General features: G+C 41.8%; 1 protein-coding gene across 5 annotated transcripts in view; it reads left to right on the forward strand.

The window, feature by feature from the left end:
* Nucleotides 1–18,535, forward strand: part of eps8a (EGFR pathway substrate 8a, signaling adaptor) — a 114,679-nt gene extending 96,144 nt beyond the window's left edge. For 2 of the 5 annotated variants that reach the window (XM_080754777.1, XM_080754781.1), the window contains exons 17-22: nt 54–162; nt 627–767; nt 5,670–6,051; nt 7,810–7,996; nt 9,467–9,599; nt 17,032–18,535. In XM_080754777.1, the coding sequence (XP_080610903.1) occupies nt 54–162; nt 627–767; nt 5,670–6,051; nt 7,810–7,996; nt 9,467–9,599; nt 17,032–17,142 (1,063 nt within the window). In that variant the 3' untranslated portion in view covers nt 17,143–18,535. Of the gene's footprint in view, nt 1–53; nt 163–626; nt 768–5,669; nt 6,052–7,809; nt 7,997–9,466; nt 9,600–12,602; nt 12,661–17,031 lie in introns of all 5 variants that reach the window. The other 3 variants (XM_080754780.1, XM_080754779.1, XM_080754778.1) reach the window with 3 other exon arrangements.
* Nucleotides 18,536–27,765: the final 9,230 nt, after the last annotated feature.

Below are 27,765 nucleotides of genomic sequence, written 5' to 3' on the forward strand. Positions count from 1 at the left end.
ATGTGTATTAATAATATTGTGATAACTCATAAGTGTATTGTATGTTTCTGAAGCTACGATGCACACAGCAGAGGCCAGCCAAAAACCTTTGCCAAATCCAAGTACGACTTTGTGGCGAGAAACAACACAGAGCTGTCTGTCCTTAAGGATGAGATGGTGGAGGTAAAACCCTTTTTTCTTTCTTCAGTTGCCATACAAATATGTAATGATGACTTTATACCATACTATAGAAACAGTCCACACTTTCAAGGTGAACTTTCTTTACATTTTTAAATTGACCGCAGCAGCAGTCATGACAAATGGATGTGCGTGCGCGAGGCGTTGAGAGCTTGTAAATCTGCTATTTTTGGCTAAAGTTCTCCTCAGAATAGGGATTCGAGGGTTCAAGTTGTTCATTTAAAAGATTGATCCTATATCAAAGATTTGGTGGCCCCCCTGTAGTAACTCTGAGGACCCCCTAGGGGTCCCGGACCCCCTGTTGAAGACCCTTGGTCTAATAGCTACAAGGCAGAAACTCTTTTTATGTGTGTGTGTGGTTACTTGTAGTGGCTTTTACCTGAAGTTAAATATCTCTACACGTAGAGTACAATCAACCTCCTCCCATAATGCACTGCTCCTTCCTGTAGGTGGTTGATGACAGGAAGCAGTGGTGGAAGGTCCGTAACGGCGCCGGAGCGTCGGGCTATGTGCCAAACAACATCCTGGAGATCACCAAAACAACCAACATGAACGCCGGGGCGGAGCCGGTCTATAGCCATACCATACAGGTACAGTCTATAGCAGTCTATAGCCATACCATACAGGTACAGTCTATAGCAGTCTATAGCCATACCATACAGGTACAGTCTATAGCAGTCTATAGCCATACCATACAGGTACAGTCTATAGCCATACCATACAGGTACAGTCTATAGCAGTCTATAGCCATACCATACAGGTACAGTCTATAGCCATACCATACAGGTACAGTCTATAGCAGGGCTGCTCAACTTATGATGGCTCCGGGGCCACTCAGCAAAATACCAAAAGTCAAAGGGCCGCAAGCTAAAACAGTTTTATTTTGGATGTGTAAAAAATGTTTTGTATTCGGCCAATTCTTGGCCATCTGGCCAGTGATGTATATCGGACCAGTTACCCATATATGGAGACCCCTGCTACCCATATATGGAGATCCATGTACTGTATATAGTACATCCCTTTTATGCCCATACATGGAGATCCCTGCCACACAGATATGGGCTGTCTTCCTCCAGATATGGGCATTCCCATATGAGGTCCTGTTAGATATGGGCTTAATATTGATGACATCAGGTATCTCCATATATGGGCATAAAAGGGATTCTGTTGGAGTGGTTCCCATGACATCACAACATAAAATATATTTTATGCCCAATTGCCCATACATTTGCCCATACAATCAGCCACACAGATATGGGCCATGTCTTGGCCATCTGGCCAGTGATATATATCGATGACATCAGGGATCTTCATATATGAGCATAAAAGGGATTCTGGGGAATACCCATATATGGTCTTTTACATAGGTGATGTCACCTGTGATATCACCTGAGATGTCACAGTGATGTGTCAGGGGAACCACAGTGTCAGGCGTGACCTTCAGAGATACACGGATACGTGGACAAGATGTGCCGGACATCACAGTGACATCAGAGCATGATGTCAGAGCGGCAAACCCATAGACCGTAAAGATGTTTACACGTCTACACGTCCAGACAGACACTGACAAGCTGTAACGTTTCTCATCGTAAACATCAAATTACACGTTACATTTACCAGGCCAAACCTTGTTGAAAAAGAATTATGTCATGGAATAAAGTGAGGCTTCACAAAATGTGAAGATTACATAATGAACAGATTGATGTTCCAATAAGTCAGAGGTTAACACATTGACCGCCATTTTAACATACCTCCGTACTCCCACCTGCCATTCGTCTCCATAGACTTCCATGTAATTGGGTGTGCACGGATCATGCACACCCATGCCTAGATAATGCACCACGTGTGTCCACCTTGCTCACAGCTTTCAAACAAAAAAATCCGAATGGAAATCCGTTCAGGCATTCCTGAGATAACAGCCACTATGTTTAACAAAGATGGCTGCCAAAATGGCTACCATGCTTGAAAGATGGGGTTGCTATGGGGGTTAAACATGAAATTTCGCGATTGCTATCATGCCTACTCCATTTTTTGGGGTCAAAATTTAAAAAAAAAAAAAAAAAAAAAATGATTTTTTTTTTTTTTTTTTTTTTTTTTTTTTTTAAATTCTCGGGACTATCGGGCCTGGCGGGGAAAGACATTGGAATAATCTCGGGACTATCGGGCCTGGCAGGGAATGAGTTAATAAGTAATAGTTAATACACTGAAATTAGGCCATAGCACACACTCTTGGAAAAACAATAATCTAATAAATCTACAATCTTATTCAAAGCAATTAAAATAACGTCTTGGAAACAAACCTTGTTCCTAATCTTGTTTTATGGTTCAAGCACCCTGGATATGATTCATATGAAATGATTAAATACCAAAATAAACAGGCTTCCCTCACAAAATGTGAACATGCTGTAATAAGTGCAATGATTCAGAAAAAGCCAACAGACTCAAAACAAAATGTACTTGAAGTCATACCATGTCACTTCCCTTAAAGCTGAATCTCATCAGTTTGTTGACCTCTTAGAATTAGAATGTTGTCTTTTCTTACATTGCTCCCAGGTGGAAAAGCTGAACTTACTGTGACAGCTAGTTATCATGGTGAACATTTTAACTTTTTGAAACGGCAATTGTTTATTATTGACTTCAACAAATGTAAATTTCCTTCCATGTCTGCTGCGTTTATTACTAATCTTGTTGTGCTACGTGTTGCGCACTGAGCGCGAACCGTGAACAAGTCCACGTGTGCCTGATGCAACGCTTTGTGGACTTGTAAATCGCCTGTGTTTGCTGGGGGACACTGTCATACAATGAAGTATAAATCTGCATAACGTCAACACAATCCGCCCACTTCTAGTCATTCATCTCAGACATCGATCACCTCAATAGCATACGCATGATCGCCCTCTTGTAGTTAGTAATGTTGCAAATGATTTGTCCACACTGAAGAATTATATTTTTATTGGTATGACCATGACGGCCCACAGAGAAATGCTGCAGGGGCATCATGGAAAATAATAGTCCCTTCTAGTTGACATCCCATTAATTTTACAGTATGCATTTCCATAACATTGTTACATTTTGTGAGGTCATGGTTTTGATTTTATTCTGTCACATTTACCTACAGTCCCATTGTGTCTTTTTTTCTTTTCTCCACATTTATTCTACTGTCCTTTTTTGTTGTTTTTTTCCCCTCACATTTGACACTAAAGCTTATGATGCCAAAGAAGGAGTTTGAGCTGTTCAAGGTAGGGTTGTGCTTGCAGTGAGTTTAACGCTGCTTGTGGGATTGATTTGTAGATCTACTATGTAGGTGAGTTGCTGTGACGATGCTGCTCTGTTGTCCTGAATATGAGCTGGATGGACAGTGAGTCTGACTCTGCAACATAAGACTTTGGCACTTACCGTTAGATACAATCCAATGCTATTGGACCCAGTGTGCACCCAGAGTCTTGCGAGACAAAATTCCAAACGTGAGTTCAAAGTTCAGCGGCTTGTACACAATAATGGCGGCGCCCTGTGGGAAATGGCACTGTGGAGCGAAGAAGCTCCTATCACATAAAGGTGGCCCCCCCTGTAGTAACTCTAAGGACCCCTAGGGGTCACAGAGCCCCTGCTGAAGACCCATGCCTTAGGGTTAGAGCCATACTAGACGACTGTCCCTCCCTACTGTACATCCCTTCTAGGCCTGTCCTCTAAAAAATCGACGAATCGATCGGCGCTTCGTTTTAAGCCCCGGGAATCGACGCCAATTGCTTGAGTCGAGGAGTCGAAAATATATATTTTTTTATATCACCAGTTAGCCTACTACTGCAGTGCACTGCTGGACTGGTGTCATGTACTTCCAATTGAGAGATGTAGCAATTGGCGAACAATTATTTATTGTCTCGCACCAGCGTAGGGGTGAAAGTGAAATTAATCCGTTCTTGACACCGACTCATTACTCTGTCAGTGCTCTGTGTCCCGCGACTGCGGACTGGATCCCATCGTTCATTTAAAAGAGCCGTTCAAGAGAGCGGAATCGTTCGCGAATGTCTCATCTCTACTGCACGGCAGTGCACGCTGCCGAGACGGGGCAGAGTTGAACAGCGGAGATGTTTTATTTGTTTTAAAGCAACCCTTTTTTTACACAAAGTAGACTATAAAACGATTCGTCGACACGTCGGAATGAACCCCTCGACTCGAGTCGACTTCAAAAATCCCGAGTCGAGGACAGCCCTAATCCCTTCCCTTAGAAAGATCTAGCTTGTTTTAGCTGAGTGAGTTTGCAGTGCTGCTGTGAGTGAACTACTGTATAAAGCCACAATACACGCTCCTTCTGACGTCTGAACATTTTGTTCGGAAAGGGAGGTCATGACTACGTACAACACTAGTTTGGAAAGCCCGTCCGAAGCAAATCTTTTCTGAGGTCGGAAGAAGCATGTATCAGTCTTTTTATTTTATTTATTATTGCCCTATGTTTCATTTCATTTCTATTTTTTATTTCACCCTTCCAGCAATTACTGGGCGAGTTGAATGAGGTAAAGGAACCACATGTAAGTAGGGATGGGTATCGTTAGGATTTTTATGAGTACGATTCCGATTCCGGGTTCTGCTTATCGATTCTAGCTCCGGCAACCTGTCTTGGCGCTAATCAACTTTTCGCATGTATTGCACTTTCCCATTTCATCGGGTTCTCTTTTATAGTGAAGCCACACTTCAGAGCGTTTGCCACAGGTCCATATTTCACAGCATGCCTGTTGCTTGCTCGCATCTAAACACGTTGCGTTCTTTTTGTGTGTGTGTGTGTGTGTGTGTGCAGTGCCGTGTGAATGCGTGACGACGTCCCGTAAGACAGGTCCTGATAGATAGTCAACGTCTTTGAAGATTGAAGCCTTTGTTTGAGCGGTTATTAGCGCGTCTAGGAAACGATACGCAGAACCGAAATTACATAATTTTTACGGGTACCCGGTACCCGCCATTTATTATTCAGTTCCGACTTGGAACCGAATGTCGATACCCAATACTACATGTAAGGAAACAGAACAATATGGAAGTTGTTTGACAAGCTGCATTACAGCAATGGTTCTCAACCTGTGGGTCGGGGGGGGGGGGCGTTGTTTTCTCACTCAACAGTAAACAAACCAACAAAGTTTAAGTGTATAACTATAAAGGGTATATGCACATTTCTAAAGTCACAATTTAAGGACTTTTTAATACCTCTAAAATGACAAAGTAGGCATTGGCCAAATGGTCAAGTATTAGAGGCAGACATTGTGAAAATAGCCGATCTACGGCGTTGTGAGCATGTAGATCTGCTATTACAGTAGCACAATAGAACCGTGTTATACAAAATGTAATGCCTCAACTCTTGTGCTCGTAGGGTGGGGGGCGGGGTCCCCAGTTAAAATATGATTTATTTTAGGGGGCCGCGGACTGAAAAGGTTGAGAACCACTGCATTACAGTACATTTTAGTTTCGGGTGGGGCTACAACTATTGATCACTTGGATCTCTTCCCCAGAAACAGACCATGAAGACGGAGTTCCTCCCCAGCAGGCCAGCGGCCACAGCCATGCCCACCACCACCGCCACCACCACCGTGGCCCAACACCACCCCATGCCCCAACACCACCCCATGCCCCAACACCACCCCATGCCCCAACACCACCACCCCATGCCAGCGGCCCCCATGCCTCAACACCACCACCCCATGCCCGCGGCCCCCATGCCTCCCCCTCCCGCTCAGGCCCCGGCCAGGCTTCCCACCCCGCCGTTGCCCCCGCCGGCCGCCGAGCCCCCCAGGCCGGATGCCGGCGGCGGCGCGGCGGGCCGACACAACGCCGACGCCAGCAACGTCACCATGAGGGAGCAGCGCGCCAGCCAGCGACACATGCCCGTTAACCGTGAGTCTTCTACTCCAGGGGTTCCCAAACCTTTTTGTCTCAGGGCACCCCATGAATATTGTTTTAATCCGAGGCACCCCTACATTATAATTTTCACTCCTAGCACCTTATATTTATAGCATATCGTCGTTGCCGGGTGGAAACTTTGTACTGTATGTCCAAAACCGTTCGTTTTGTATTTATCATCTATAAAATGTACTAAACTAGTGAAAACAGCAGATCTACAAATGTGTGCTTGTAGATCGGCTGTTTTCACTAGTTTTGTGCGATGAAGTCTTGTTTGATGAAGCAGGGCGTTGCTTTGCCAAAAGACGTACACATTTTTAAACTTGGAGATACGAGGTTTCTGCCTGACAGTGACGATATTTTAGTGATTATGTTGCGAGGAAAACGTTGAGATAACAGCCATTTTGGTTAGAACTGGCTGAAAATAACTTTGTACTGCAAGTTTAAAATGATAAATTCCAAATATTATCAAATTATCTCGCGGCACCCCTGGACTGCCGTCACGGCACCCCAGGGTGCCCCGGCCGTCACCCACTTTGAAAACCCCTAACCCTAACCCTAACCCTACACATCCTACCCGGTTCCCGTTTCCCCCCCCACCCCCATTCTGGATTCCCATAGACTTTTTTTCATATCGCGTCATATAAGAGTGTTCCCAACATAAACAAATGATCCCAGCGGTTTGACTCGTATGGATACAGACTGTATCAAATTCTAGTGACTGACTATCATAAACGATACAGAGCCACCACCCCGACAATATCGCGGAGACCGTTTGTTAATTTTTGGAACACAATGCTTATATGAGACGATTTTAAGATGACTCCGTAGCAAAGATTTTAGTTAAAGATGTTCACTTAATAATATATATATACACGTTTTTTTTTTCTTCTTCAAAATAGTAGCCACGAGTGCTGCGCTATGTATGAGCTTGTATATCTGCTGTTTTTGAATAGCCAAAGTATAAAAGATAATGGTTAAAGTGGTTACGTGACACGGATGCATTCCCGGTCTTAACCTTTGTTCTTCTGACGTTTTTTATTCAAAAGACTGTGTGACTAAAAACTAAATCAAAATGTGGTGTCAACACGACCACGTCTCCGCAGGCAAGGAAGTTAAAATACAAGGAATGGAAACCACGTGACCGCCGGGACCGGCCATGACGCTCCTATGGGGCTGTTAAGTCTGACATTATTTTGTAGGCAGAGGAGAACTTTTGGGGCCAACTGACCCCAAAACCTGTGAATCTTTTAACAATTTTTACTATTTACTAATTTTTCTTCTCTTTGTTGTTGAAAGGAAAGTGGTAGAATCTGTTGAAATAGCGAGGGACAGATATTGATAATAAATCTGCTTGGAGGTCTGACTACAAAATGATGTCACGGCTTAAAAGCCCCATAGGTGCCAGAATGATGGAGCCGGCTAGATCAGCTCATGAACAAACCTGGAAGAAACACTATTTATGAACGACTGAGACCTTTGTCATATAATCTGTTCAGGAATATAAAAGAAAATATATCAAAGGTATTTTTACAATCACTTGCTTTTCGATGTGCACAGTGCATAATTAAATAATAACAATAACAGTAAATAATAATCATTTCTGTCTCCGAAGTATCGCGAGATTTGGTTCACAGACAGGAAACGGTGGATAGTCTCGCGATACTGGCACCCATGGTGAGCTTCATGGCTGGACATGGCGTATCCCCGTTGTCACGTGATGTCCCTACCTCCTATTTACCTTGTCCGCAGGGAGGAAATCCAACATGGAGGAGGTCCAGGACGAGCTGATGCACAGGCTGACGCTGGGCCGCAGCGCCCAGAAGAAGTTCCAGGTGCCCGGGCCTCCGGGGCGGGGCCAGCCCTCCGCCAACGTCACCTACGACTCCTCCCCCGAGGAGGTCAAGGCCTGGCTGGAGGCCAAGGGCTTCAGCTCTGTGTAAGTTCCTCCACCGTTGTAGTCTCGCGTAGCCAGACAACTATTCCACAATCTCTGAATGCTATATACAGTAGAGTCTGGAACGGCAGCTCCCGAACGGCGAGTATCGGAAGTAGCCACTGCTGCACTGAACTGTAGTCTCATTGGAAACATAACAGAAACACAATAGCTCAGACAAAGCCATTCGAGCGGCCTATTCTTGTTATGAGTGTATAGTTTAAGAAAACGTTTGAAAACATCATGGAGGTAACACCAATAACACCAGAGAAAGACGAAATAACGCCCCCAGAAATATTGAAAGGAGACATAACGCTTCCAGTAGTAGGACATGTTATTGCTACTGCACCAAGGGAGCGGTTGCTTCACATCCGCTCTATCTTGCACTCATCGTTTCTATTTCCGTGCCCCAGACTGTTGACGGGAGCATTTCCCAAATCGTGGAGTCAACAGTCTATGGCCACGCGAGACTACCACCGTTGTAACACAAGGACGAAAGACAAAGGAAGTTACGGTAATCTTCTGGTGAAATAGTTTAAAAGGCTTTTATTTTACCTCCACTGTGTGTGAGGGCAAATATTTGTAGATGATTAACGCCACGTTTTGAGCTTGTAGATCTGCTACTTTTGCTATTTAAAAAATATTGGGGTTTTAATTCATGTCTCGGTTTGGCCGGGATTGTTTCCGGTTTCAAGCTGGGTAAGAATATCAGAAGTTAGAATAACAGACATAGGAGGTCTCTGCCCAACAGCAACAATATTATTAGTGAGGAGGACCAATTCTAGGTACAGTGCTGTAGATGGGTTACAAATTGGTGAAGTGGTTATAGTTATGGTTTATGGTTAGCCCTGAATACAGGACGGTCATATACATGACCGTCCTGGTGCCGCCTCAACTTGAGGAGTAGTGGGCAATCGAGCCCTTAACGGTTTGACCTAGGAACGTCAGATTTCAAAAATAAAGTGCTTACCTAAGCCAACTTTGATAACAATTTGACGCTGCACAACGTTCATTACACGCCGCTACCGGATTGTTGAATAAAAAGCATTTTTGTCCGAAATTATTTTGCTTAACATAGGACTTCCGCCTCTAGTGGACAGTCGCGTCATCGCATCATCTCCGTTCACTACAATGATCAACCAGAGATGACGCAACTGTCCACTAGAGGCGGAAGTCCTATGTTAAGCAAAATAATTTCGGACAAAAAAGCTTTTTATTCAACAATCCGGTAGCGGCGTGTAATGAACGTTGTGCGGCGTCAAATCGTTGTCAAAGTTGGCTTAGGTAAGCACTTTATTTTTGAAATCTGACGTTCCTAGCTCAAACCGTTAAGGGCTCGATTGCCCACTACTCCTCAAGTTGAGGCGGCACCAGGACGGTCATGTATATGACCGTCCTGTATTCAGGGCTAGGTTTATGGTTATGGTTCCCGGTTTTCTGTTAAACCCACCTTCACCCTACCTTAATCCCCAGCACCATCACCAGCCTGGGGGTTCTGACCGGAGCCCAGCTGTTCTCGCTCAACAAGGAGGAGCTGAAGACGGTGTGTCCAGACGATGGCGCCAGAGTCTTCAGCCAAGTGACCGTCCAGAAAGCTGCTCTTGAGGTGGGTGCTTACATGTGGCCCTGTAGTCACTGTCACCGCAGTTACCGCAACGCTTCTGGACTGGACAGCTTATTGCTTGTCTACTAGGACGGTGGTTCTCAAACCTTTTCATGTCAAGGGCCCCCAAAATTAACATGTATTGGATCCCTACCTGAAAATGTATTTTGTGCCAGGTGGCCCATACAAGATTGGCATTGTAAAAAATTATTTTTATTTTATTTTATAGCAGATCTACAAGCCCACAAAATTGTACTCCAGATTTGTCCATTTTAGTTGTTGTTGAAAATAGTACATCTTGTAGATCTGCTATTTTCAAATAGCCAATAATGTAGTGCAAAAGTGGTTTGACTGACTTTATTTATGTTTAACTATGTTTTCTGGAGACCCCCTGGAACCCCATAAAGGACCCCTGGGGGTCCCCGGACCCCACTTTGAGAACCACTGGACTAGACAGGAGGTCATTAGCAACATGTCCTTTTCCCCCCTCTTGTTCCTTATTGTGGAGTATATACAGAACAATAGTTCTGGACAGGTTATGGACCCTTATTGTGGAGTATATACAGAACAATAGTTCTGGACAGGTTATGGACCCTTATTGTGGAGTATATACAGAACAATAGTTCTGGACAGGTTATGGACCCTTATTGTGGAGTATATACAGAACAATAGTTCTGGACAGGTTATGGACCCTTATTGTGGAGTATATACAGAACAATAGTTCTGGACAGGTTATGGACCCTTATTGTGGAGTATATACAGAACAATAGTTCTGGACAGGTTATGGACCCTTATTGTGGAGTATATACAGAACAATAGTTCTGGACAGGTTATGGACCCTTATTGTGGAGTATATACAGAACAATAGTTCTGGACAGGTTATTATGGACCCACAACAAAAAAGGATGTCAGCAGTATTATTCATTACCCTTATTTCTGGAAGAACAGGACACAATTATATTGTTATTGACTTTTAGAAATATATAGTTTTGTTCTAAATGTCTACAGGTTGACAAACTAGACATAAGCTAATGTAATGGACACTTTATTTTATATGGTGTAGATAAGTCAATAACAATATCACGTGTCCTGTTCTACTCGGAAATACCGCGTCTACAAACATTCTGATTTCATAGAGGAGATTAACGGTGTCATTAGAAAAGGTTAGTTGGATCATTATAGTTCTAAATCCCAGGACATTTTTGTCAAATGTGAATATAATCAAGTTAGTCTTCAGTTTGTATTTGATGGATTTATGACTGGTTGGTATTCTGAGTATGATCAAAACTGTATATAAGCAATATACATCACCAGCACTCACGATAATGAGCTTTTAATTTTTGATAGGTGAGGGCAGCATGAATGCAGCAATTGCAGCATGTACATGTACAGTATGCTGTGCGTGCCTATCAAAATAAAAGTATCCTGAGACCCCAAATGACGACCCTGTTTAAAGGACATTTCATTGAGTTCTGGTGATCTTTCTGCTTACTGTATATGAACTCTGCTGGGTCCTTTACCCAGACTGGCAGTCCAAATCCAGGCCAAATGTGCTTTCCTATCCAGATTGGAGTGGGATTGGTTTGATGCAGTCTGAAGAATGCTAAGGAATGGGTTTCAAATCTGATTTGTAAGTGTGTGTGTGTGTGTGTGTGTGTGTGTGTGTGTGTGTGTGTGTGTGTGTGTGTGTGTGTGTGTGTGTGTGTGTGTGTGTGTGTGTGTGTGTGTGTGTGTGTGTGTGTGTGTGTGTGTGTGTGTGTGTGTGTGTGTGTGTGTGCGTGCGTGCGGTTCAGACATCATATAAAACAATGAGACTCAAATCTGGATAGGACACAAATCAGATTTCCGCTGACATTCTGAACAGGGCCATATCCACTGGATTGAGCGTGCCAGAGCTCTGAAACTTAACAAAGGCATTTGTTCATGCTTGAGTTGTGTTTGCATTCTTTAGTTACAAAATGAGTGGTTCTTAACTGTTAACTCCAGTCCTGAGAAGCAAGAGTGCTGCTGGTTTTCATTTGAGTTGTCTAACCAGATAGTCGTTTAGACAGGGGTGACACCAGCTGAATGAAAAAAGCTTGTAGATCTGCTATTTTCACCGTATTTTAAATGTTCTTTTTTCCTTGCTTAGAAATGTAGTGGAGTCAATGTCATAAGTATCCAAAAATACAAATAGTCAATCTAAAGTACAGATTTAGAGATGTGCACTGGCACACCCTTTACGATTCTATTTGATTAGCTTGTATGATACATCTCGATGCATCCCACTCTTCTGTATCACAACATGGCAAATGTTTCATCAGTGAATAAGAGCAGTCAGATACATATTAAACTACTGTTTTATTTGAAAACTGCAGTGATGTGTATATAAATAACTTGACATTAAATACAAATATATAAATGGTTCAGTCTATAATCGATTATGTCACGTTGCTTCGCATAGAATCAATCATTTTCCGCACATAGTACACACCTCTAGTAGATACAAAACAAATCATGCTTAAAGGAGCTATAGTCAACTTTTTCTTGAAAAACAGATGCTAAAATAAAAATAATGTTTTGAAAATATTTATAAAAAAATAAGCTTCATATATGTGTTTCTATTCAAAAATGACCACAAAAAGCGTAAAATAATGATAAAATAATAATTTTGGCCATTGTCAGACCGACACTTTGTTAACATTCTAGTCTATAGACTAGGATGTAAACAAAGTGTCGGACCTACAATGAAAAAGTTGACTATATCTCCTTTAAGTATGGTACCTATTAAGTAAAAGTGTTTATTACTGTCCAGCACTACTTATAAGGACATGGCCAAAATAGATACGTTGAACTACAGTAGGCTAAAAGAGGCTCATTAATGGGAGGTCAGGGGGGATACTGTGGGTCCAGTCTACAGTGTCTTTAAGCAGTAATGGGATGTCAGGGGGGATACAGTGGGTCCAGTCTACAGTGTCTTTAAGCTGGCAAGGTCTGGTGTTGTGGTGTCTTATTTCCTACCTGCAGGTTTTCTTCTGACCCCTCCCCCTCACGATCTTCTGACTCTATGCAAACTGTCATCAAGGTATCGTTGTGCACAAAGGATGCTCCACGCTCTGTTCTGTGGCCAGCTTTAACACGACTGAATGATTCAAGGCTTGCGAAAGGTTTTTTCTTTCCGCCCGCTTTTATATCAACATGATCGGAAAAAAAAAAGAAAAAACTAGATTGAACAAACCATTAGGGATGTCGATTTGAAACGTTTGACATTCATTCCTAAACCTGGCCGACAGAAAATGGTGTGTAAAACTATAGTATACAGTATAGAGTATAGCACTGTGTAATAGTTTTAGTATGGTACGCTCCCTATAAACAACTGCTATGGTCGCACACAGTCTCCCCTTCAACACCCCTTGAATAGACTTGGCGCATAACTGTAGTTCCTTATTCCAGAGGTGGCATAAACATGTCCTGTTCCTGGTCTGTTTCTCACATGACACCTACAAGTCACATTTGTTTATATAGCACATTTCATACGACAACCGCAGACTCAATGTGCTTCAAAATAAAAACTGAGAAAATGCAACGGTCAACGATGACACAAAACACACATTATTACGTTATGAATAAGTTAGAATAAAGTGACAGTGCAAGTGAGATAACTGCACACTCCAAACCTAGCTGAAAGCTTGTGCAAATAGAAAGGTTTGCTTTTAATAGTTTGCTTTTAACCCATTCAGAACGGATACACATTATTGTGTATCATTATTTTATGCTTTAACTATTGAAAAATAGCAGATATACAAGCTCACAGCGCGGCACCGAGTGCCGCGCTGCGAGCTTGTAGATCTGCTATTTTTGAAAAATCGTGAAGATTAGAATTTTGACCCGATTCTATGAGTGTCTTTTGAATCCTTCTAAGGTTTTTTGAAAAACCTATGTTTCTATGTCAGCCATCGTCAAAGAAAAGGTCCTTTTCACTCAACTGGAGCTCAGATCTGTTCTCGAGAGATTACTATGTCAGTGGTTCTCAAACCTTTTCATGTGAAGGACCCCTCAAATGATATGTATTTGGCCACGGACCTCCATCTCAAAATATTTAGTTCAAGGGACCCCGCAGAAGCAAAATGTGAGTTACAAAGGTTTGCTTTAAAAATACACATGTTCAGAGATTTGCACACATTTTCACGACTTTTTCAAAAATAGCAGATCTACAAGCTTGCAGTGCGGCACTCGGTGCCGCGCTGCGAGCTTGTATATCTACTATTTTTCAATAGCTAAAGCATTAAATAATTCTAGGCCTATAGTTTGCTTTTAATAGAAGACACTTTTGTTGTAAACCTACTTATTTATGCTGGTACATAATCCCACATGGTGACTGAAGGCACCATAACCTGATTTAGAGTTTATTAATGAAACTGACCTGAAACAGGATATGTTCATGCCACCTTCTGGAAAAGGGAACTACAGTCATGCAGTCACAGTCTATTCATTGGCTCCAGAATGTTCCACGTTGTCTACCAGAAGCCATCTAAATGTTCCCTAACAGCCTCCACTCACCCACTGACTGCACCTGTCCTGTAGACATAGAAGATGTTGTCTAGCTGAAATGACACCCGGCAGAGAGAGAGAGCCACAAGTCTTTGTTTATCCATTTATGTTTTCATTAGCAGGAGTTCACACCTAATCTGTAGCGTTGTAACAGATGTCACAAAGGATGTGCATCTGGTTGAGATGAAACGAGAACATGCAGACATTTCTGTGCAATACTGAGGCAAAAATAACTGACAACTTCACAGCCAGCCGTCAAAAATGGGTACCCACTGGTTTTAAAATATTCCCGAGATAAATGCACTGCTGTCAGAGAAAACAACACATGCTGTGGATTAGGTGTGAACTGGCTTTGAATTGGTGTCCCAATTAATGTTGAAAGTCAAACCTAGATCCTTTAGTTAATGCTAGTATGCTTCTACAAAGTGAAGTTTCATGCTATTTAGCAGAATTAGCACTTCTTAACTATGGTAATTAACAGTTGTTTTGTATTCATGTCACATACTGTAAGTATCCTATCTCAAAAGGACTGTGTTTTTTTTTGCCTTATGCATACAGGTAATTATCTGACAGAAAATGTATTTCTGAGCAGTTCCTCTGTGTTCAACATGTAACATAATGACTAATTATACATTAATTAATGGTGGGCCTAGGGCTGGGCAATTAATCCAAAATACCGTATATCCAAACCCAAATGTAGAATCTATAACTGACTTACAGTAATTTGGCATCTAATAGATTTTTTATAATCGTCTAAATCGATTAATCAGATTAAACACGTGTGCCCTATTATAGTATACAATACCTTCTTGTAAGATCTTGTATTCATCAAAATCGAGGTAAAACTTCTTGATATTGATTTGAAGTCATTTTGCCCAACTCTAGGTGTGCCATATTCATATTTTTATATTCATTGTTATACATTTGACACTTTGTTTTTTAAATGAAAAAACATTACATGAATTATGAAATACGGGCCATTATACTTAAAGTAGGTATTATTATAGATAGTTATGTAAGGTGTCTGGTACAGTTTTGAAAAGTCCAGTTTTTCATTTCCCTGCAATGCATAAGATTATTAAGAGATTATGACAATTATTAGGATATTATTACGATTATTAGGAGAAAGATGCTTGTCTGTTTTATTCCTTTACATCACATTTCAAAATGACAATACATGTCTGCTCCTGCACCGGACAAATGTGTGTTGATATTATAGCAGATTGCATCTACTGTACATCTAATAACAATTCAGTCGTCCAGCATGTTAGCAGCAGATGTATGGGATATTATGTTACTGTGAATGGACAATGAGAGAGAGAAAAAATACAATAAAGAGCGGACCACACCAAGAACGTTACCTTTTAATGAAAACGTTTTTTGAATTTTTCTATCATAACTAGTGGATTACAGTGTCCACACCACCACAACTACAGTATAATGACAAGGACAGTAGCCAACCATATTGTCGGGATCATTCTCAGAGAAAGTTTATGAAGATGGAAACACTGGCAATTCAAATCCATCCGAATTTCGTTGCCCCAGAATTTCACATCATTATAGATATTATATTTTCTCTTTCAGGTGGAAACCTCATTATGTCCAAAACGGTTACTTTTCAGGATTAACATTTAAAAATGGCAAAATAGCAGTTCAAGCTGATCCTAGATTACTATCGCTATGCATTTCATGCTTACAGTAAATCGCTCTCGATTAAGGCGCTGGCTACACAGAGCTGGATATTTCTGAAGCTAGAATTTTTTTTTTATGCGTTTGGGCCTTGCAGCCACATGAAGCTGGATATTTTTGAAACCGGATAAATAAGTGGAGAGATGGAAAAATATCCGATTCACTGGATCCGTGTAGACAGGGAACCCGGATATCTCTGAAGACTTTACTGTGTGTGTGCTTGTTAGACCTAGATATCTTTGTCGTGTGGACCTAGATATTTTTCTATGTGGATATCTGAAAAACCGGGGTATATGAAATATCCAGCTCTGTGTAGCCATGGTGTAAGAGCGTCTAAATTGTAAAATTGTACACTGTAGTCTGATCCAATTGTAGGGCATTAATTCACAAAAACATTATAAGAGGTAAGAAGTTTCTGCCTGAGAGCAACAAATATTCTATATTATTACTTAGATGTCTTTATAGTTTTATAATATTATATAACTAAATTATTAGATAACTATATCATTCTTGGTGTGGAAGGCACTTGACCGTCTCCATCAGTGGTTCTCAACGTGCGGTCCAGGGACCCTCAGGGGTCTTGAGGGGAGTTGCAAATGGACCCTTACAGCAGTGTTTCTCAACCACTGTTGCCTGGGGACCTTTGGTGTGCCCCTGAGAAGGGTCAAGTGTGCCCCTTGAAACTGCTTGAAAGCCAGTATTGTAGTCATCATTTTAAAAATTATTTAAACTAGTGAAAACAGCCGATCTACAAGCACACAACGCCTCGAGGCGTTGTGTGCTTGTAGATCTGCTGTTTTCACTACTGTTGTGCGACATCCTTGTATGATGAAGCAGGGCTTTGCTTTGCGAGGAAACGTACACATTTGGAGATACAAGGTTTCTTCCCGACAGTGACGATATTTACACCCCCGTATTATGTTGGTGTGCCCATGGATTCTTGGGACATGAAAAGTGTGCCCATGCAGGAAAAAAAGGTTGAGAAACACTGCCTTACAGGTCTGGTAACTTGGTTTCAAATTGAAAGTATCAATTTCAAGAACTTGGGTTCTTGAAAAAAAAACAAGAAAAAAAACAAAAAACGATTGAGAGCCACTGATCCAGAATTAAGAGTTTTCAAGTGTTAACATTTTCACATCTTTCGTTCAGCATATCGTCTTAACGCTCTGTTAATTTTTTCTGTGTTTGTTCTTCCTGGCGGTCCTGCAACCTGTAGAAGAGTTCAGGCAACGAGCTCCAGGAGATCATGAGGCGGAGGCAGGAGAAACTGGCGGCCAACGCCATTGACTCGGGCGTGGAGTCTTTCGACGAGGGCAGCACCCACTGAGCCGCAAACCAACACCAACCCCCCCCGTTGTGTCATTTGTGCCCTCATTTTGTCGTTCTCAGGCGGCGGCCGAGCGTGCAGAATTCGTGGCGATCATGCGCCGCAGGCAGGAGCTTCTCGACTCTGCTTCGTCTCCATAGAAATTGAAACCAAAACGCAGCAGCAGCAGCAACCTTTTTCTGAACTGTTCCGATTTTAAAAGGAACTAAAAGTACACACACACACACACACACACACACACACACACACGCGCACACACACACACACACATACATATATAAGTAGATCCGCAAGTGAAGAAATAATTTCTCTGCCATGTTTGCCTGATATCAATGTGAATAGTATGAGGAAATTGTATATTGTTGTCTGTTTGACTAAATGATGGCTGAGCAGAATCTTGTTTGTATAATATTATGTCTGTAGTATTGGAAACGAGTGAAAGGGAAGTGCTGCTACAGCAAGGTCTGAGCAAGCAAAGTTCGTTTTTTTTGCACTTGGTAGCGTGCCGGCGTCGCTTTGCCGAAAACCGCCGAACTACAAGCTCACAATGAGTCACATCTCGTGGTATGGTACAATAATTATCATTATCGTTGCGACGCACGTTAACTTGTGAGCTCGTAGATCTGCAATTTTTGGCTAATACTGTATACCCCCCTCCCCCCCTTACAATATGAATGCTGGGTGCAAGTGGTTAAAGAGGTGGTGCCATAGTTTTGTACTTTTTCTGTTTTGTATGTATCTATGAATGGCTCTAATAGAACACAGGGTGGGGTTATAATGGGGTTATAATGTGCAAATATGCCTTCCCTGTGTATTGTTGGTTACTTCCTGAAAGCTGAAAGCCTGAGTCAAAAAGGCCCAACTGAAAAACACTTAGTTAATGACATCATATAATCAACCCCTCCCCCTTTACCACACACTCAACACTGTGGGTGTGACTAACTTCAGCTGGGTCACCACATAAAAAAACACACTTTCTGTACACTTTTTTGGAAAAAATCTTCCTCCTAGTATAATCATAATACCTGATCATGTTTTAGAATTTTGACCCGATTCTATATGTGTCTTTTGAATCCTTCTAAGATTTTTTGAAAAACCCTATGTTTCTATGTCAGCAATCTGGTTAGCCATCGTCAAAGAAAAGATCCTTTTCACTTAAATGGAGCTCAGTTAGTCTGTTCTTGAGAGACTACTATGTCAGTGGTTCTCAAACCTTTTCATGTGAAGAACCCACAAAATGATATCTATTTGGCCACGGACCCCCATCTAAAAATATTTAGTTCCAGGGACCCCCCAGAAGCAAACTTTGAGTTACAAACGTTCGCTTTGAAAATACATACTGTATATTCAAAGATTTGCACACATTTTCACGACTTTTTCAAAAATAGCAGATCTACAAGCTCGCAGCGCGGCACTCGGTGCCGCGCTGTGAGCTTGTAGATCTGCTATTTTTCACTGGTTAAAGCATTCAATAATTCTAGGCCTAAATTTAATCGCAATCAATTCACCCACAATGTGAAATGACTGCGATTCCCACAATAATTGTGATGTGAACGTTGTCATCCCCGCATCTCTACGTGACGTGTTGTGAGATTGCAGTTCGGCTGTTTTTCGGCGTGCGACACCGGCTCACGACCAAGTATGAATCAGACTTCAGGACAAAGTCACTGGTTGCACTTATTGTCTTTGTTGTTGGTATAGAGTATGTACAGTTAAAGACACAGAAAGGTTTGTACAGTTGAAGACGGACGAATGGAATGCTACAGTTGACAGACGAATGGAATGCAGGAGCACGAAAGACTGTCAGGTGATTGTGCTGACAAGCATTTCACGCTGAACAATTGTGAGTAAGTGACAGAGCAAGTGGATGATGGATTTACACATTTCTGGTTTGTTGGGGGGGGGGGGGGAGAGAGAATATTGTAATATTTATATACATACAATCGTCATTGTTTTTCTGTTTAGTTTTTTTTTCTCCTTTTTTTAAATTATTTTATGGTCATGCCAAAAGAATAACTTAATATAACCCATAATAGAACTGAAATGACCTAATAAGATAATTGTGTATTCCTTTCCATACAGTCGATGCACATTAAAGGCACAGTATGTGACTTTGCCCTGTGTTTACAAAATTAAAAAATACAATTAAAATACTCATCTTTTTCCCACAGCCACTGAGTAATGTGGTTGTGTTCATTAGCAGAAATACACTGCCCTCTCGCTGTCAGTGTTGTCACCGTTGGCTATAGAGGGAAATGATTGGTAAAAAAAATACGATTTAAAAATAAATATTTAGAAAATGTTACGTTATGTGACACAGGGCAAAGTTAAATACTCTACCTTTAACTTGATGATAACCTGCGTTTTATATGCTTCCATGTATTACACTGCAGCTATCTATGGTATCTTGCAGCTTTGCTCTAACTATGGCTCACATGATTTGATCAAAGTACAGTTGCAAAAGGAGTTACAAACTCCTTTGAGCAGGGGTCTTCAACAGGGGGTCCGGGACCCCTAGGGGGTCCTCAGAGTTAGTACAGGGGGTCCTCCAAATCTTTGTGTAACTTTTTTTATATTAACCACCTGAACCTTAGTGTCCATATTCGGAGAACTTTAGCCAAAATATATCAGATCTACAAGCTCACAACGGCTCCCGCTGCGTTGTGAGCTTGTAGATCGGCTATTTTCGGCAAAGAGCTTTGGTATAGAGGGGAAAAAGAGCAGACTAAGTACAGAGTGAAAGGTCAAGTTTATTAAGTATTGACAGTTCAAGTGGTTAAATATCTGAAAACACAAATTGACATGAATCCAAAATACACAGGTTGTGGAGGTCCCTGCTTCATCTCTTTCTCGACTAAGGGGTCCTTGGCCTGAAAACGTTGAAGACCCCTGCCTTTGAGGATTACACAGATTTTAGGTGCGGCAGTAGGTTTGACCAATGGTGGAGGAAGTACTAAGTAAAAGTACCAATACCAGAATATAAAAGTACCCTGTTAAAAGTTATTGGCGTCAAAATAAACTACCAAATACCAAAGTAGAAATACTCAAAATGGCAAATTAGGGCTTAATTTATTGTTAATGTTTGTATTGTAATAATCTAAATAATTACATAAGTAACTTGTAACTAAAAATAAATAGTACAATATTTTAGATGTAGTACACCCAAAGGTGTAATTACTCAAGTAAAGCAAAAGTACCTCTCAAACACAATTGTACATAAGTGCAGTACTTGAGTAGGCTATATGTAGCCTACTTTGTTTGTTTGCACCACTGGTTCGACTATCCGGATTTTGCACAAGTAGCAAATAGTAGCTGTCAGGCATGAACCTTGTATCCAGGGGCGTCACACCAAATTCTGGGCCCTGGGTACAAGGATTCACTGCGGGCCCCCCATGAATGTTAACTATTGAAAAATAGCAGATATACAAGCTCACAGCGCGGCACCGAGAGCTTGTATATCTGCTATTTTTGAAAAATCTTGAAAATGTGTGCAAGAAACCTATGTCAAGGACCCCCAAGATGATATGTATTTGGCCACGGACCCCGATCTCAAAATATTTAGTTCCAGGGAGTGGGACCCCCAGAAGCAAAATTTGAGTTAGAAATGTTCGCTTAAAAAATACATATATTCAAAGATTTTCACACATTTTCAAAAATAGCAGATCTACAAGCTCGCAGCGCGGCACTCGGTGCCGCGCTGTGAGCTTGTATATCTGCTATTTTTCAATAGATAAAGTTACTAGGGCCCCTCCACCTTGGGCCCCAGTAACTCAGTCCCACTTTCCTACCCCTTGTGATGCCCCTGTACAAGAGTGTTGCACAAAAGTTAGTGAAAATAAAATAACCAATCTGCAAGCTCACAACGCAGCGCATTTGTGACACATGAGCTTGTAGATGGGCTATTTTCGCTATTTAAAAATTTGTTTCAATAATAACTAGAAGCAGTGCTCTTCCGAGCACAGGTCTCCACCAGGCCACACAAATCGGCCTGTTATAGCGCCACCATGAAGCTGATTTAAAAAATGTGGGGCAGAGGTTCTGAATTAGCATCCAGGGAGTGTGTGTGCTCAGTTTGGCAGCGATCGGGCCAACGGCGCCGGAGATTAGCTGGTAACAACCAGGCCACACAAATCGGCCTGTTATAGCGCCACCATGAGGCTGATTTGAAAAATGTGGGGCAGAGGTTCTAGATTGGCATCCAGGGAGTGTGTGTGCTCAGTTTGGCAGCGATCGGGCCAACGGTGACTGAGATTAGCTGCTCACAAACTGCACGGACGGACGGACGGACGCACGGACGGACGGACGGACGGACGGACGGACGGACGGACGGACGGAGGGGAAAACATACTCTCCCTCAGCCTTCGGCTGGTGGAGACAATTAAAAGGAGCAATTTGGAGAAGATCTTTGCAGACAACCTGTTTGAGAGAGAGACAGACGACCCATCTCTTCTGTGAGGGTCCTCTGCCATGTCAACAGTGGTACAAACACCAGGAGATGCAACTGACACTCTCAGGCCGGACTCACACATATGCGTGAAATATCTTCTCCGTATCGTCTGAGAATGACTACTTGATATATGAACTACTTGAACCCTAGCGTCCATATTCGGAGAACTTTAGCCAAAAATAGCAGATCTACAAGCTCACATCGGCTATTTTTGGCAAAAGGCTTTGGTGTAGAGGGGGAAAAAGAGCAGACTAACAGAGTGAAAGGTCAAGTTTATTAAGTATTGATGGTTCAAGTGGTTAAATATCTGAAAACACAAATTGACATGAATCCAACACTGATGATTGTGCTGTCAAACCATGAAACTACATCGAATCTATGAAAAGGTTGCGGGGGTCCCTGCTTCATCTCTCTCTCAACTAAGGGGTCCTTGGCCTGAACACGTTGAAGACCCCTGCTGTAAAGTATCCCCCTCAGCCCATTGTCTTGTGCCTGCTTTGCCTCTTTTGTGTCCACTGAATTGCCACCACTAGTTTTCAGGATTCAATTCAAGAATGGAAAAGAATAGCCGGCACAAGCTCCAAACACGTCCCATTTTGAGCTTGTAAATATGCTATTTTTTAATACTTTTGTTTTGACACAGTAGTGTGATCAAGTAGGGCATTCATTTACTGTAAAAAAACAGTAACAAAAAGTTAAAATATGGAGATGGAGGTTTCCACCCGACATCAACAAAATATATTTTGTTTTCTTTCAACTTGTTCTGGTTTGAACTGTCCAAAGCCACAGTCTTAACCCATTCAGAACAGGTACACGTTATTGTGTATCATTATTTTATGCTTTAACTATTGAAAAATAGCAGATATACTGCGAGCTTGTAGATCTGCTATTTTTGAAAAATCGTTAAAATGAGAATTTTGACCAGATTCTATAAGTGTCTTTTGAATCCTTCTAAGATTTTTTTGAAAAACCCTATGTTTCTATGTCAGCAATCTGGCTAGCCATCGTCAAAGAAAAGGTCCTTTTCACTTAAATGGAGCTCAGTTAGTCTGTTCTTGAGAGACTACTATGTCAGTGGTTCTCAAACCTTTTCATGTGAAGGACCCCCAAAATGATATTTATTTGGCCACGGATCCCCATCTCAAAATATCTAGTTCCAGGGACCCCCCAGAAGCAAAATTTGAGTTACAAACGTTCGCTTTGAAAATACACATATTCAAAGATTTGCACACATTTTCACGACTTTTTCAAAAATAGCAGATCGAGCTTGTATATCTGCTATGTTTTACTGGTTAAAGCAGTCAATAATTCTAGTCTGGGGAGGGGGAGCTGTTTAGTGTGTGGGAACACTAATGACTGGGTACAATCATGCAGAGCTTGACTTTTTATGAACACATTTAGTCCACCTTGGATCTCTTAAAAGATGTGGGTCTCCGCATCCCTTGGATCTCTTAAAAGATGTGGGTTTCCGCATCTCTCCGGCTCTTTAGCAGGCTCGCCAACACTCCTGGATTTGGCAGGAGTCTCCTGGATTTTGACCCCATCTCCTGCCATGCTCCTGGATTGGCAATTTCTCCAGAATTTGGTATCAAACTCCCCAAATTCACCAGAACACAGGAAATGACATCTACTATGTTAACATGTTTCTGGGGTAGGACCCCCAGACCCCCCCCCCCCCCCCCCCCCCCCGCTTGGGGGGTTTGGGCAATGCATGCAAGATCATAGAGATATTCACTTAAAGGAGTATAGTTCACCACTTTTCAACATGTCTTCATATAATAGGTCCTCACTAATGTTCATGATATAATATCACAATTTTTCTACTCAGTCCAATTCTCCTAGAAGAGCTGTGGGAAGTTCAGAATCCATTGTCTTGTGACATCATCATTTCCCCCCCCAAAAAAATTAATATTTTTGAAAGAAATATTTAGATTTTTATTATCGCGAGAACAATGGCTTCCACTTTAAAATTGCAACTTTTCAGGAATAGAAAGCCTGCAGTTTCTATAAGCTGGATTGGCAATCGATGGTGTCACAAGACGATGGGTTTCTGACCTGCCCACAGCCCTCTGAGAAAAAAAAAGAAAAACCTGTTTTTGAGTGAGGACCAATTATATGAACATAGGTTGAAAAGTGGTGGAGTGCCCCTTTAAGTAATGACTTAAAAGATGAGAAGTCATTATTAAAGATGTCTTACTTGCTTGCTTCAGTCATCAAATCTGTACTCCTACATTTGGCATTTTAAGGCTGAAATTTTACCCATGCTAGTAAAGCAAGCCTGATAAACGTATGAAACATGCAAAAATGTCAACAGAACACAGGGGGAAAAAAAGAAAACAAATGCAGAGCCCGTCTGACTGGGAGCTTCTGGCCACCGCGGTGGCTCTCATGGTGAGTCACACACACATCAACACACCACCTATCACCAGCCAGACCAGTAGTTCTCAAACCTTCTGGTGTCAACTGTCAAGGACCCCCAATTTGATAACGATTTGGCTCCCGGACACCCTCCTGATAAATGTTTTGTGCCAGGAACCCCCAGAAGAGATTTTATTTTTCAATGTTCAAAAATAGCAGATATACAAGCTCGCAGCGCGGCACGAAGTGATGCGAGCTTGTATATCTGCAATGTTTTCATTATAGGCAATGTATAGAATATGGATGAAGTGATTTAGATGCTGCATTAATTAACACATTTAGCTGGGAACCCCCCTCTCCCCATGACCCAAACTAGTGAAAATAGCTGATCTGCATTGGCGATTTTCTGGTTCCAGAGTCCAGACTATTTCTGTGTCAATTGAATGAAATGCCTGGATCCCGAGGCTACTGTTTGGATTGATTGAATTGATTGAAGAATTTATTAGAAGTTTGCAATAGAAAAAAGTACAGTTTCATGACAGTACAAATCACTGGTACAAGGTCAACTAAAAGGAGATCCTAGAAAGCCGAGGCTTATTTCCACAGGAACCACACTTTAAGTATCTCATATAACATTGAAAGACAGACGGATAGAACATAGTACTTTATCTAGGATAATATCAGTTTCAAAAGCATAACATCAAATACAAAAAAAATAAAAAGGGGGGGGGGAGCATGGGGGCTTAGTCTATTTACAAGTCACGGGTAGCAGCTGTCTGAAGGTGACTTTTCATACCAATTTTGAAGGAGGCTAGGGATTTGCTCTCCTTTAGGGCTTGTGGAAGGGCGTTCCACATGTTGATGGTGTAGCAGGAGAACGAGTTAGAGCCTAGAGTGTTAAATCTACGTTGATGATGATTAGTGGAGCTGCCTCTGGTGTTGTGATCGTGAACATCATTGACCTTTAAAAAGTAGTTTGTCAGGTACATGGGAATCTTGGAGGTGTAGTGTATCTTGTACACCAGGCCCATTGCAAGATGCTGTACTCTGTCAGCAACTTTGAGCCATCCCACGCTTTCGTGGTGATGATCGGTAAGGTGGGTCTGAGGATGGAGACCAAAAAAAACTGATCTGAAGAAACTGATCTGAAGAAACTGATCTAAAGAAAACCTGTTCCCCTGTCGTCGACCTCCAGTACCCCAAGTCAAGGAGAGGCCCAGTAAAGGAGAACTTTGTGGCATTCTCATTTTCTTTAATATAAAAAACACATTTCTCAATCAACGTATTTTGCAATGACATAAAGAGAACTTTAAGAAAAATCATAAAATGCTATAGAACCATTATTAGCAATGTTTCCTTTCGTAAAGGAATCGACATCACGCCCCCACCATAAACACATGAATCGAATACTGTCCAATAGATAGGCAGGCATGCATTAATTATGCACTGCTCCAAAGTGGCATCGTTTGTTTCCACTACCCTTAGCGTTAGTTTTTGCTTTGCATGCATTGGTTAAGTCACAATGTCAAAAACGTTGCAGTCAGTGAAACGGTCTGTCGTCACTGTCCAGCCGAAATCTTGTATCTCCAATTCTCCATATGTCATCTTTTTATGTTTCTTCATAAATTAATACCGTGTTACTCTTCATCGTACGACGGAGTCACACAATTAAGTTTGTGTCTTTGTTGGTTATTTGTTTGATAATTGTTTTGACATGTTGGTTCATTGTTTGGTAAATTAAATGGAACGTCCATATAGGCTGGGCTTCCTTGGAAGCATGACACTTAAATATCAATCAATCAAGTTTGTCTATGAGTTTTATAAACATAAGTAGTAACAAGAGCTTGTGACTTGACTAAATACAAATGACATTGGATCCATTTGAAAGCAGGTTCTCTCCCACCGGGCCCACCCCCATTTCCATTTCCTGAAAAGTACGTTTTGGAAATGCAAGGTTTCAACCCGACAGCAATATATGTAGCCAAACTGGGAAAGTTATTATTTTTTTTTACCTCCACACTAAATACATTCAGAAACGCATCCTCATTCACATTCCACCACCTGCAAAACAGTAATATTTGAAATGATTCTAATGTTTTCAATATTGTGGTCATGTTCTGCATTTCTGCAGTAAGTATCCATATTGAAATATAACCATAAACATTCACTTCAGCCATTTCAGCTGAAAGCTGCCTGTTTTTAGTACCTTTATTAAAACGCACAGAGCGGACAATTTGACATGTGCAGTGGTGGAAGGTACTTACTTAAAGCTCCGTGCGGCCGCCGCACGGACCGGCAGGTCCCGTAGCGGTAAACTGCCCGTCCGTGTGGTGCGATGCCGGTGCCAGATAATGTATTCGCTCTTTCTGCTATTCTGTCTTTGCGCTGGTAACTGCCGCGGCAGCCACCACCGCATGGACGGGCAGTTTACCGCTACAGGACCTGCCGGTCCGTGTGGCGGCCGCCGGTCCTACTGGCGGGACTGCTGGTCCTATCGCCGGCGATGCAGTGCGACTGCTGGTCGAACTGCCAGTCGTGCGGCAGTGTCTGCCGCTGCAGTTCCGCGGCAGGTGACGGTGCCAGAGAATGTATTCGCTCTTTCTACTATTCTGTCTTTGTTTCTGTCTAATAAAATATATTAGCTCTAATTACCAACACATTATTTCTTATTATGGCTTTATTCTGTCTTAAAGTGTACTGTAAAAGAGGATGGGACCAATACAATATAACTCATACAATCACGGTGGTTGTATTTGGTCTACCTGCTTTTTCTATTGAGACATTTACAGTAGATCCTTTGTCTAGGTTGGAGACGACCTTTTGACACAATCCTGCTTCTGGTCTGGCACACATTTTCACCATATTATGGTCAAATTGTAATTTCTCCCCAGAGCAAGCAGACAGGATCTATTAGCTCAAGCGTGAAACGTACTTGCGCAGGAGATCTGGATTCAAATCCGGGGTAGAACAGGAAAGTTACATAGTGCAGCTTTATTAGGCCTAAAATTAGTGGATGCTTTAACTATTAAAAAATAGCAGATATACAAGCTCACAGCGCGGCACCGAGTGCCGCGCTGCAAGCTTGTAGATCTGCTATTTTTGAAAAAGTCGTGAAAATGTGTGCAAATCTTTGAATATATAAAGCGAACGTCTGTAACTCAAATTTTGCTTCTGGGTGGTCCCTGGAACTAGATATTTTGAGATGGGGGTCCGTGGCCAAATACATATCAGTTTGGGGGTCCCTCACATGAAAAGGTTTGAGCACCACTGACATAGTAGTCTCTCAAAAACGGACTAACTGAGCTCCAGTTAAGTGAAAAGGACCTTTTCTTTGACTAGCCAGATTGCTGACATAGAAACATAGGGTTTTCAAGTTTTCAATCGCGTAAAAATTCAAATTTTCACGATTCTTCAAAAATAGCAGATCTACAAGCTAGCAGCACGGCACTCGGTGCCGCGCTGTGAGCTTGTATATCTGCTATTTTTCAATAGTTAAAGCATAAAATAATGATACACAATAATGTGTACCCGTTCTAAATGGGTTAATTAGAAGTGGCAATACCTCTATGTAGAAGTGCTCTGTTACAAGTTATGTACAAACGTATTGGCATCAAAAAATACTTACAGTACCAAAGCAAACGTACTAAGATTTCGCAAAACGTGTCAAATGTTTTCAAAAACATGCCATCTACAAGCGTAAAGCTTGTGCATGGCAAGACTGTCTGTTTTCAAAGAGCCCAGAGTATAATATAGGGCTTAATTGGTAATGTTAATGTATTGGTAAGTCTGCAAGTAACTAGTAACCCAAAGTTTTCACA

Source organism: Nannobrachium achirus, assembly GCF_963921795.1.
Source record: "Nannobrachium achirus genome assembly, chromosome: 23".
NCBI classification, from domain to species: domain Eukaryota; kingdom Metazoa; phylum Chordata; class Actinopteri; order Myctophiformes; family Myctophidae; genus Nannobrachium; species Nannobrachium achirus.